Consider the following 12,413-nt stretch of genomic DNA (forward strand, 5'->3'; position numbering starts at 1 on the left):
CTGGTGCCACTTTATCTAGTCCCCTCGAGGTCTTTTCCATTTCAAGAGACTTGGAATCTAAGAAATACGATTATTCTTTATGTTAAAAGATTTCACTAGGTGGATTTGGTGATTGTATCTGTCTCTAGGGTAGTGCTGACTAACTGCTTGTCCCACAAATGGCTTTGAATGATAAAGCAGGCATTCATATCCCTGGAGCCCGAAGCCTGTGTGTTCCTTGGCTGGTCCAGCCACGCCTGGGTACCGTCTTTATCAGGGAGCATAAGGCAAACTGAGGGCAAATTGCAGGCTAACAGCTCCCCCCCCGGCCCCCTCCCCCAAGTGGAATATGTATGATATTTCTTGGACACTCCTGGCTACCCAGAAACAAAGGAAAGGGGTTTAAGTGCTTGCTGTGGTAACGTGGGAAACTAAGGCAAACGAAACATTAAATTCCCTTACCGCCTACAGCCCGTGACAAGTCCTTGAGACCAACAGAGCGACCTCCCTCTAGAAGCTCAGCTGCCTCCGTGATGACCCTTTGCTGGGGGCAAAAAGGAATCTTGGCTTAACATTATCTGACCCCCCAGGAACCTGTAAGTCTACTTTAAGGTACAAAAATTCCTTTGGAAACTTCCTTTATCTCAACTCCCCCAAGATAGATGCTGGCAATCATACTCTGAGCTTATGGCCTCCTGATATACATCTGAAAGGTCTCATGACTGAGGTTTACTCAACGGTAATAAATGGTGTTTTTCTAACAGCACCTAGCCTCTGGAAACCTTCCTTCCAAAATTCCTTAGACACCTACTCTCTCCCTAATCCCCTCCCAACCTGAGGATATAGAATCAGTCACCTGTCACAACCCCAGGGCAGCTCTCTCTGCCTACGGGTCCCCATGTTTTATTAAAATCACCTTGTTGCACCCAAGACGTCTTCAGGAATTCTTTCTTGCCATCGGCTCCAGACTCCACCATGGCCCCCAAACTTCATCAATATGACCACTAATGTTTTGAATTGACAAGAAGGGTGTCTTGGTGCAAGCTTCATAACCGTGAACAAAATATTGGAAAACCCAGATCAAAGTGCATTCTTCAAAAATCCTGACCAGTGCTCCGTAAATCTGTCAAAATTGGCAAGAACAAGAAAAATCTGAAAAACTATCAGTCAAGAATGGGCTAAGAAGACATAATGAGGGGCGCCTGCGGGGCTCAGTCGGTTAGGCGTCCGATTTTGGCTCAGGTCATGATCTCACGGTTCGTGGGTTCGAGCCCCCGGCGGGCTCTATGCTGACTGCCAGCTCAGAGCCTGCAGCTGCTTCGGATTCTGTGACTCCCTCTCTCTCTGACCCTCCCGTGCTCACGCTGTCTCTCTCTCTCTCTCTGAAATAAATAAAACATTCAAAAAAATTAAAAAAACCTTTAAAAAAATAAACATTTAAAAAAATTTTTTAAAAAGATACCTAATGTTTTTTTTTTTAAAGACATAATGAATATGTATAATGTGGTGTCTTTGACAGGATACTGGCACAGCAAAGAGACATGGGGGGAAACGGGTGAAATTGATAAATATATAGTAATGCACCAATCACAGTGGTTTCTTAGCTGTGACGGACGTACCATGGTGATTTATTTCAAAATTTAAGATGCTCACGACAGGGGAAGCTACGTCAGGTGTACACAAGAACTCTATGTATCGTCTTTGCAATTCTTTGTAAAGCTCAAACTCTTCTAAAATGGTTTGTTTTTAAAGACAACTACAACATTATTGTGAGAAATCAGGGAGAGGGTACAGGCCAAGTGCAAGGCTGAACGCTTAGCACACAGGGGTCAGGTGTTATTCCTACTTTGCGTAAATTGCGAGAGGAAAGCCCCCACATTTGGGTATTTTAATAACGAGAAGCAAGCATCACTCGCGCCAAATTGCAACCGGCAAACCCACCTCACGCCCACAGCTCCAAGTGAGCGCACTTCCGGTCGGGCGCGCACGGACGCACGCGCACGCGCAGGCCGCCGGGGGCGGGGCGCGCAGAGGGACGCCGGCGTGGGACGGGGCTGGCCGGCGTGGGACGGGGCTGGCCGCCGTTCCCACACGGGCGGCGGCTCCCGGAAGTAGTGTGTACGGGGCTGTCGCGGAGCGGAAGTCGGGTCTGGCGGGAGGCTGGAGACGCTGTCTCCGGTTGCTAGACGACGCGAAGTAGTCTTCGTCACTTCCTCAGCCCGCCGTCTGCCCACTCCCCAGGCCGGAACTCAGGGGCCCTGAGCCGCGGTGGGCGCAGAGTCGTTCTCCGAGGTCCGGGACCGTGGCCAGCTCGGCATCCGGAGTCGAGGCGACACCACCTGGGGGTAGAACCCGAGCTGGGGCGGGAAGATGGCCGCAGACAAGCCTGCAGGTGAGGCGCCCGCGCCCGGTGCGCTGAAGCGGGCGGACCCCGACGCTGAGTAGGTGGAGACTAGGGGTGGGGACCCGAGGGTGACTTTAATTTGCGTGTGCATTCCTCTCCCCCATCCTGTTCCTCGGCCGTCCCAGATGTGAGTCTTGGGGCCCCAGGTCCCGTAGTTGTTGTTTTGTTTTGTTTTTTACCTGAGTGCAGTGTAGCCGCACCGACCGCCTTTGCCCCGCTCGCCAGAATATCTGGCTTGAATTTGTGCAGCCAGTTCACTGGCTTTTCGGTCTTCCCGTGGGCACGGAGCGTGCAGCCCGGAGCACACGGCTGCGCGTGTCCCCAGGCTCGGGCAGGACTCCCCTGCGCTCTTTCGCCCACATGAGCCTGCGTCTGGTCGGCGGTGTCCTACGAAATGAGCTTTGTGGAAACCATTTGTTTAAAGAGGCATAAAACTAAAGTGTGTCTCTTCGTTCTGTGCTAATACCTTCCGTTCAGAACCCATTTCCCCCGAGTTCCTCAAGGTTAACTTAGTTGAATTCCGATTATTTTCCTTCTGGATTGGTGCCCCATTCCTCGAGCCTTCACCATTAAGGGGTGTACAGTCCTTACCTGCCTGCCTCTGGGGCCGTCCGCCGGGTGTCCGGCTCTCTGTGGCTTCCAGGTGTATTGGAGGAACTGCAGTGACAGGTCTTAGAAGGGGCAGCACTTTGTCTTCTCTTCGGATTTCACTGTAAACAGCCCATCTCCCGTATTCTGTGGGTTTTGATCTCAATAACTAACGGACGGACTTGATTTGAAATTAAAGTGAGCCGATCCTAATATAGGAAAATTGTTAAAAGATCTCTTCAACCTGCTGAGAGGAAAAACAGTAGAGGAAAAGTTTACAAAGCGAGGAATGCAGAGTGTGCTATAGGATTTTAGGTGGGCGGGTCCCAGGAAGCTTCTGGCAAGGTGGTATTTGAGCAGAAACCCTCATGAAATGAAGGGGTGACCTCATAGAATGGGGTAGGATGGACAGGGAGAATGTTCCAGGCCAGAGATAAGCATGGCTTGTCCAAGGCTGGACCAAGGGGACAACATCGTCCCTTCTTTTTTCTTTTTTCTTTTTTTTTTTTTTAATTTATTTCTAGGAGAGAGAGACAGCGTGAGCAGGGGAGGATCAGAGAGGGAGTCACAGACTGAAACAGGCTCCAGGCTCCGAGCTGGCAGTCAGCACAGAGTCCGACGCGGGGCTCGAACCCACAAACCGCGAGATCATGACCTAAGCGAAAGTCGGACGCTTAACCGACTAAGCCACCCAGGCGCCCCAGCATCGTCCCTTCTTGATTGAAGGCGGTGTTTCTCTTTCCCAGGTTTACCGTCCCTTCTTGCCCATATCATTGCGCTTGCCTGGAATGGCCCTTTTGGGCCCAAAGCCTGTCTAGTTTTCAAGTCCTGCATTAGTCGTAAAGTATCGTACTTGCTCCTTCACTCACTCACAGAGACTGAGTACCAGGCACAGTCTTGGATGCTGAAGATATGGCTATGACACCCTCCCTGCCTTCAAGGGGCACCGCTTAGTCTGTAAGAGACAGACCTAGTAGAGTGGCGCCTCCGTCTGGTGACGTGTACGAGGCTGCGGAGGAATAAGGAGTGATCTGGGGCTGTGTCTTTGGTGGAAGCTCATAGCCACAGTGTAGGAAACTTCTTGCCCAGGTAACGTTACATTTGTATCGAGCAGAGTGTTGAGTGTGGTCTCTTTGAACCTGACCTCCTCCTTTCCGTCCCCGTCTGCCCCGCTGTGGTCCTAGCCTGTGCCTCGGACTGCGGTCTGTCTCACATCAGGCAGCCTTCTGACGGGTGTCTGTTTCTCTTCCTGTCCAGTCTGTTCTTCTCACTGTTGTCTTTTTATTTCTAAAACACTAAGTGGAGTGTACCATTCCCGTGTCTATAAACTTTCTAAGATGGTACCGTCTTGTGTGCGTCAGATCCTCGTTCCTTAATGTCGTCGGTGAAACTTCACCGTGTGGTTCCAGCTGATGTTTCTGTTTCCACACACCGAGGCCCTCACACCAGAAGTGACTCTCCTGGAAAGCATTGTGCTTTTGAGCTGCTGAGTGGTAACGCCTTCGTTTTTCCTTGGTAAACAGTCTCCTCGTTCACAGTCTATTTTGTATTTTTAAATATTAGTAACAAGTTTTTTTTTTTTTTAAGTTTACTTATTTTTAGAGAGAGAGAGAGAGAGAGAGCCTGAACAGGGGGGAGAGAGAGAGAATCCCAAGCAGGCTCTGCACTGTCAGCACAGAGCCCATGTGATGAGGGGCTCAAATCACCAACCGTGAGACCATGACCTGAGCCAAGGTCAAGAGTCAGATGCGTAACCGACTGAACCTCCCCTCCCCTCAGCGCCCCTCATGGTCTAGTTTATATGCTGCTTCATCTCTGAGCTCAGGGCCCTTGTCACGGAGGGCCCTGTGTGTTCTTTCTTAATTAGGTGGGAAGAGAGACGCATGAAAGCATTTAAGAAAGTGACCTGATCACAGCTTGGGAGGGGTAGATTTCAGTGAAACGAGACTCGAAGACCAGAGAATAGCTAAAACCGGCTAGTGTTGTGATATTGATTTACTCAGTACGTGTTTACCCATGGTCTGCTTTGCCAGGGGCTAACGTAATCTCTGTGATCATGGAACTTATAGTATGAAAGGCCAACATGTAAACTGAATAAAAACTAATTGTGATTTTAAGTTGGGATAAATAGTGTGAAGAAAAGGAAGTGAGTAAGAGGACAGAGGGTAGCTGAGAGCAAGGACCCTGTTGGGAATGGATTGGTTTCGAAAAGGAAGTGGTCTCTTAGAGGTAACATTTGAACAGAGACCCTCGGTATAAAGAGCCAGCCGTGGGGCGGGGAGGGGGGGGGGAGTGATTCAGGTACGCACATGTACAGACAGACCCCTTGAAAAGTGCTTAAAGATGGTGAGAAGACTCCTTGAGCATAAGCGCCTTGAGGAAGGCTCTGCGTTAGCTTTGCTCTTCCCTCCGGTGCCTAGAACAGCGGGATCCTGGATGAGTATTTACAGCACAGCGACCAAAGGAACACGGCGAGAGGTGAAACCAAGTGTGGCAGGGGCTGACGTAGGTCAGTTCGAGTTCCTTCTAACGGGAAGCCTTCGGGAGAGTTCAGCAAGAGCATTGCGGGGCCTGATTTGTGCGTTTACTGAGCTGGGTAAGAACCAATGAAGAGGTAGACGCGTGGCACTTGGAACCGGACAGCCTGGGCTCATCCTCGCTCTACTCCTTGGCATTGTGTCAGGCATATTTTACCCTTTGTTGAGCCTCAGCCTTCCTCTGTGTAGAATGAGAATGATAATAGGATGTGTCAGCATTAGCAAAGGGTTAACAAGAGATCTTTGCAGGCCCTGATTTTTTTTAATGTGGGCTGATGGTGCTTTGGGGTAAGCAGTAGGATGGTGAGGAGGGGCAGACGGGAGAAGCATAAGAAGTAAAACCAGCAGAGTTTGTGGCTGTGGGTATAGTAGGTGAGCACCTTACTCCTTGGTTGAACCTCAATTTCTTGTTGGTAAAATGGGGGTCCTAACAGTTTCCCAACTAATTTTTTCCTTTTTTAAGATTTTATTTTTGGGGGTGGGGCGCCTGGGCGGCTCAGTCAGTTAAGCGTCTGGCTTCAGCTCAGGTCACGATCTCATGGTTGGTGAGTTCACGCCCCGACTCAGGCCTGGAGCCTGCTTCGGGTTCTGTGTCTCCCTCTCTCTGCCCCTCCCCTGCTCACACTCTGTCTCTCGCTCTCTCAAAAATAAACATTAAAAATTTTTTTTAAGATTTTATTTTTATTTTATTTTTAAATTTTTTATTTAAAAAATTTTTTTGTTTTAATGTTTATTTTTGAGAGACAGAGCATGAGTGGGGGAGGAGCAGGGATAGAGGGAAACAGAGAATCTGAAGCAGGCTCCAGGCTCTGAGCTGATAGCACAGACCCCCACGCAGGGCTTGAACTCACAGACTTTGAGATCATGACCTGAGCAGAATTCAGACACTTAACCAACTGAGCCACCCAGGAGCCCTTAAGATTTTATTTTTAAGTAATCTCTATGCCCAGCGTGGGGCTCGAACTGAGAGAACCCCGAGATCAAGAGTCACATGTTGTACCAACTGTGCCCGCCAGGTGCCCTCTACCTTCCAAGAGCATTTTAATTTACTCCCCTCCCAGGGTTGGCACTCGTGCGTATAACTGAGGTGAGGTGTATGTTTTCGCTCATGTCCTTTGAGAAGCAGAACCCAGTTAAAGAGCAGTTATGAAGGTGCAGACTCAGTAGCGGAAGTGGAGAGAAGGAAGGAAGGTGAAGGAAGGAGTAGTACATCTCATGCCTGGCCCCTGGCCCGCCCTGAGCTCAGAGGAGCAGCCACTGCGTGTGGGGCTCTCTGGGAGGTTGCACGGAGAAACTACACTTCAGGATAGTCCACGTGACAGAGAAACACGGGTGATCGATCTGTCCAGATTGATGATAATATGAGTAGAAGACAGCTAGGGCCTGATGGGTAATATGAATCCAGGAGAGGAGCACTTAATGGTGGCTTTGAGATTATAAGCCAGGCGGGCCATAAAAATGATGAGAACAAACAAATGGGAAGATTTTAAGACAAGGCTATTTTTATTTTATTAAAGACACCCAAACTGATTATTGTTATTATCATTAAATATATAAGGTAAAGAAGTATTAAATCCACTATTGCCCTGTACCCAATTTCTGTCTCTAGGTAGCTAATACTGAGTTTGTGTGTTCTTCCAGGCTTTTCTGTGCCTACCCAAGCTTACACTGACTTAAAAATATATATGTGGCTCAGTCATTTGAGCGTCCAACTCTTGATTTTGGCTCAGGTCATGATCCTAGGGTCATGGGTTAAGATTCTCTCTTTTCTCCCTCTGCCCCTGCACCCTGCTCACATGCTTTCTCTCTTTGTCTAAAACTAAAAAATAATAAGACATAGGTGCAGATGAGGCAATAAGCTATGCGGTGCTGTCCTGCCATTTGTTTTCTTTGGGGTCCAGTAAGGAATCTGCATATTTGGATTTTTTTTCAGCTTTGTATTACAAGTGATTTTAAACATCCAAAAAACAGAAAAGATGAGTATCCATATGCCCACCACCTCGTGTAACAATTGTTACATTTTGCCATAGTTACTTCTTCTTTATCTAGCTACAGCTTTTAATGTTGAATATTTATTTTGTTTTTAAGTTTATTTGTGTTGAGAGAGAACCTGAGTCTGGAGGGGCAGTGAGAGGAGAGAGGGAACCCCCAGCAGGCTCATTGTTGTAAGCAAGTGCCAGATGCAGGGCTCAATCTTGTGACCTGAGCTGAAATCAAAAGTTGGACACTCAACCGACTGAGCCACCCAGGCACCCTAATGTTGAATATTTCTAAATAGTTACAGACACTTCATCTCTAAATATTTCACCATGCATTTTTTTAAATAAGTCTTTTCACCTAGATAGCCATTGTCATACTTTAGAAAATTACTATTTGAATATATTAAATTTCCCAAAAGTAAGCTGTACTTATTTGACTAAGTGTCAGTTAAGAGTTAATAGTAAGTCAAAAAGATGAAAAGTACAGCAAAGGGATTAGAGTCAACAATACCATAATAACGTACGGCGACTGCACTTAGTGTGATGGGCACCCAGTATTAGAGAGTTAATGTAGAATCAATGTGTTGTACACCTGAAGCTAATAAAATAGTATGTTAATTAAGCTTCAGTTAAAAAAAAAAACAGCTGTGTTTTTCAAACTAAGATCCAGTCAAGGTTCACACATATTTTTTAAGTCTCTTCAGTGTCTTAATTCCCAGTATTTCCCTTTTTGTTTTGTTTTGTCGTATGATGGTGATATTTTGAAGAGACTAAGTCAGTCGTCTTGTATAATACCCCACATTCTGGATTTGTCTGATTGCTTCTTCCTCGTATCCTTTAATTAGGGCCTTCTGTATTTTCTATGGACTGAAAGTTTCTTCTCAGGCTTGAGTAGATTTAGATTTACCGTATTTGCAAGATACTTTTTAAGTGATTCTGTATACTTTATATAAAGTACATAATGTCAATTTCCGTTTGTCCACCATCAGCGATGCTAAGTGTGGTCAGTTTGTTAAAGCAGTGACAGGAACATCTTTTCCCAGGTGCAGTTGGAAGTAGTCTGATGGGTAGTGATTGGAATAATGCTAAAGTCCACCTTTGACGAGCACTTACTTTTTGGGGGTTTGCAAATGGGTGCTGTTTCCAGTCTGTTACTGCTTACGTGTGTTTGCTGATACTCTGTGAAGAACAGCTCTCCCATACTCACTGGGGATGAACTATAATTCTGCCAGAAAGGCATGTTAAATGTTAAAAACTTGAAAATTCATCTTTTCCCCTTATTAGTTTTCAGGATAAGGAGCTGATGTAATAGTGACCTACATTCCATGTTTTAAGTGTTAATGTTTAGGAATTTGGAGTAATATATTGGTCTTAGGATTCCTTTTTTTTTTAAATTAATTTGTTTATTTTGAGAGAGGGAGTGCGTGAGCAGGGGAGGAGCAGAGAGAGAGACAGAGAATCTCAAGTAGACTCCATGCTGTCAGCACAGAGCCCAGCGTGGGGCTTGGTCTCACAAACCATGAGATCATGACCTAAGCCGAAATCAAGAGTTGGATACTTAACCAACTGAGCCAACCAGGTGCCCCTCCAATTTTAAATGTATAATTGAGTGAATAGTTGATTTATACTCGTAACTTATGTTGAAACTTTAACTATATTATTGGATGGACGTTAAAGAGTGTCTGAGTCACTATTTTTATAAGTTTAATTTTTTTAGATTGAAGTTCTCAGAAAATTATCTTTTTAAGTCTACTGTACTTAAAATTGATTGTTTTAAGTTACTTAAAGTAGTTAAAATTTTATGTCTGAAGGTGTTTAACTTTGTAAAGGAGATCAAACATTCATCACAGCCCTTTAAAATTAAAACTCCAAATAGAACACCCAAATTGGGGGGCTCCTGGCTGGCTTAGTCGGAGAGCATGAGACTATTGATCTCAGAGTAGTGATTTTGAGCCCCACATTGGGTGTAGAGATTACTTAAAAATTAAATCTGAAGGGCATCTGGGTGGTTCAGTTGGTTAAGCGTCCAACTCTTGATTTCAGCTCAGGTCATGATCTCAGTTTCGTGAGTTCGAGCCCCATGTCGGACTCTGCGCTGGCCTTGCAGAGTTTGCTTGGGATTCTCTCTCTGCCCCTCCCCTGCTTGTGCTCTCTCTCTCTCTCTCTCTCTCTCTCAAAATAAACTTAAAAAAATTATTAAAAAATCTTAGAAAAGTCTAAGTTGAATATAAAAGTTTGAGGAAAATCTAGATTTCTGAATTTGTAGCATTAATAAGTCAAGTATTAATAATTAAAAACGCGTAAGTATCTTTTCTGTACATAAAAACTACTCTCAAAAACAAATACTACTCTCAGATATGAAAATAAAAATATACCTCAGCAGGGGCATCTGGCTGGCTCAGTCAGTGGAGCATGTAGCTCTTGATCTCAGGGTTGTGAGTTCGAGGCCCAGGTTGGGTGTAAACATTACTTAAAAATAAAATCTTGTGGCGCCTGGGTGGCTCAGTTGGTTAAACATCCGACTTCGGTTCAGGTCATGATCACCTGGGTTGTGGGTTCAAGTCCAGCATCAGGCTCTGTGCTGACAGCTCAGAGCCTGGAGCCTGCTTCAGATTCTGTGTCTCCCTCTCTCTCTGCCCCTCCCCTGCTTGTGCTATGTCTCTCTCTCAAAAATAATAAACAGTAAGAAAAAAATTTTTTAAATAAAATAAAATCTTAAAAAAAAGAATGCAAAACACACAGCAGTGGTAGAGATCTACTTTGTCTGTCTTCCCCAAGCATGTTGTTACTGATATTATCTTCCTTCATTTCTGTAGTGCTGGGCAGAGTGCTCAGGGCTGAGGCAGTGCTGCTCACGTAGTACTTCTCTGCGCTGTGTAGTAAGCAGCTGTTACATGCAGGGTTTTGATAAACCAGAGACACTTGTCCAAGTGATGGAAAACCACATGTGGGGTGTGTGAACTTTACGGTGACTCTGGCAGACCAGAATTATTTTTCTTTTAGACGGCATCCTTCTTTTTTAAAACTTGCCTTCACGGAGGCATCAGCGCTATTTTGTGAGCGCTGGGTTTCCTTAGGACTTAACATTCTTTTTTCCTCGGGAGAAAATGTCCTTTCTGGGAAATCATTGGCCCTATGCTCTGAAAAGCATAGCTTGTGCGGAAGGTCCCCCCCACCCAGGCAGATTTGACTTGCTAACATTCTGTACTGGAATGTACCTGTGCGCTCAGTCAACCGACATTTTTCAGTTTTGAAAAAGCAATGTGTTTCTTTCCTGCTGAGTTCAGACCTAAAGGCAGCTATTTGGTTCAGAATGAAGCCTATCGGCTTAAAGGGCATCAAGGTGTGTGGGTCCAAGAGCTCTACACACCTGGAAGGTCAGCCGTGTTCGTTAGACCAGAGTAGGAGGAAGCCCAGGCTTCTGGATGAGCGGCCGTACACTCTCACGGTTGGCAACGGAGACTACTTTTGGACAAACAAAGACATATTGTGGAATTATGTGCAGACTCTTTCCAGTAAGGACTCTGCAGTTACAAATAACGTAGGTTTTAAGAACTTGATCACAGGGGCGCCTGGGTGGCTCAGTTGGTTAAGCATCCAGCTTCAGCTGAGGTCATGATCTCACGGTTCGTGGGTTCGAGCCCTGCATCAGGCTCTGTGCTGACAGCCTGGAGCCTGCTTCAGATTCTGTGTCTCCCTCTCTCTCTCCCCCTCCCCTGCTCACTCTCTGTGTCTCTGTCTCCCTCTCAAAAATAAACATTAAAAGTAATAGGTCTTTACTGTTATCGTGTCCCTGAAAGTTCTATAAAACAGGTGTATTGTGTAAACAGTTGGGTTAACAATAACTCATTGTCACTGGCTTTCTAAAGAAGAAACTGTTTAACAACATTAGTGTCCTTTTAAATTTTCTCCAAAAAACTGTTAGCTTTCCTTCACCCATTACGGCTCAATTCTTACTTATCTGTGTGCTGAAATACTAATTTATCTCTAACTTCTTTTTTCCATTTTATTTTATATATTTTTTCAAGTTTTATATAAGTAACCTCTACACCCATTGTTGGGCTCAGACTCCCGGCCCTGAGATCACGAGCTGCACACTGTTCCGACGGAGGCAGCCAGGCGCCCTTGATCTGCTGTCTGTTTCAGAAGTAACACTTCTGAAAGATCCCAGTACCAGAGTGCCTTTTCTTTTCTTCTGTGCAGCAGATCTAAGCCTAGATCAGCACACTTAAGCACAGGTTATATTTTGTTCTTGGTGTTACGTGGCGATTCTCAAAAGTGTGCAGTCTACTAGGGGTTTCGCAGCGAGCTGAGAGCTCTTCCGTGATCAAGTCCTGCTGCAGCTATTTCCACTCTTCGCTGTATGTTTAGAGGGCTGAAATAAATACATACATGTATATTTTTAAAACTGCCAGAATGGTTAGTTTTGTCAAAAGGAAAGGGTAAGAGAGCTAATATTTATTTAGCATCTCTGAGCAGAGAGTTAGATGGCCTGCTGGAGGCCAGGCTGAAGACGGGACTGATTCCAAGGCTTGTATGTCATTGCACCGTGGTGCCCTTTTGAGAGGTTGAGGTTGGGAATCTTTATCGACGGCCAACGTGCGCCAGGCCGGGGCTCCCAGAGTTGGCTTTGCGGAGGACTGGCCCTTTGCAGTGCTCCTGGAATGTAGGTTTCTAGGTGGCTGTCAGAAATGCCCACCATCCTGTTTGCTTCGCCAGAACACACACTAAAATAGGAACACGCGGAGATGAGCACCCCCCTCCCCCGTGCCCTGTGCAGGATGACAGGCACATTCATGAAGCATTTTATATTTCTATACGTGTTTGGAACGTTAACCCCCCCCCAAAAAAAATAAAAGCCCCCATCATGCATGTACGTAGTTTAATGCCTCACACACCCAGAATCTGCCCCTCCTGGAAGACTGC

At 45.9% G+C, this 12,413-nt stretch overlaps 1 protein-coding gene across 2 annotated transcripts in view; it reads left to right on the forward strand.

Annotated features, from left to right (window-relative positions):
- The first annotated feature begins 2,127 nt into the window (after window positions 1–2,127).
- The window catches only part of CNOT10 (CCR4-NOT transcription complex subunit 10), a 64,977-nt gene continuing 54,691 nt past the window's right edge, over window positions 2,128–12,413 (forward strand). For both annotated transcript variants that reach the window (XM_039253731.1, XM_039253732.1), the window contains exon 1: window positions 2,128–2,371. In XM_039253731.1, coding sequence (XP_039109662.1) covers window positions 2,350–2,371 — 22 coding nt within the window. In that variant the 5' untranslated portion in view covers window positions 2,128–2,349. The remainder of the gene's footprint in view (window positions 2,372–12,413) is intronic.

This window comes from Hyaena hyaena, unplaced genomic scaffold (assembly GCF_003009895.1).
Source record: "Hyaena hyaena isolate Hyena2069 unplaced genomic scaffold, ASM300989v1 scaffold_459, whole genome shotgun sequence".
Classification (NCBI taxonomy): Eukaryota; Metazoa; Chordata; class Mammalia; order Carnivora; family Hyaenidae; genus Hyaena; species Hyaena hyaena.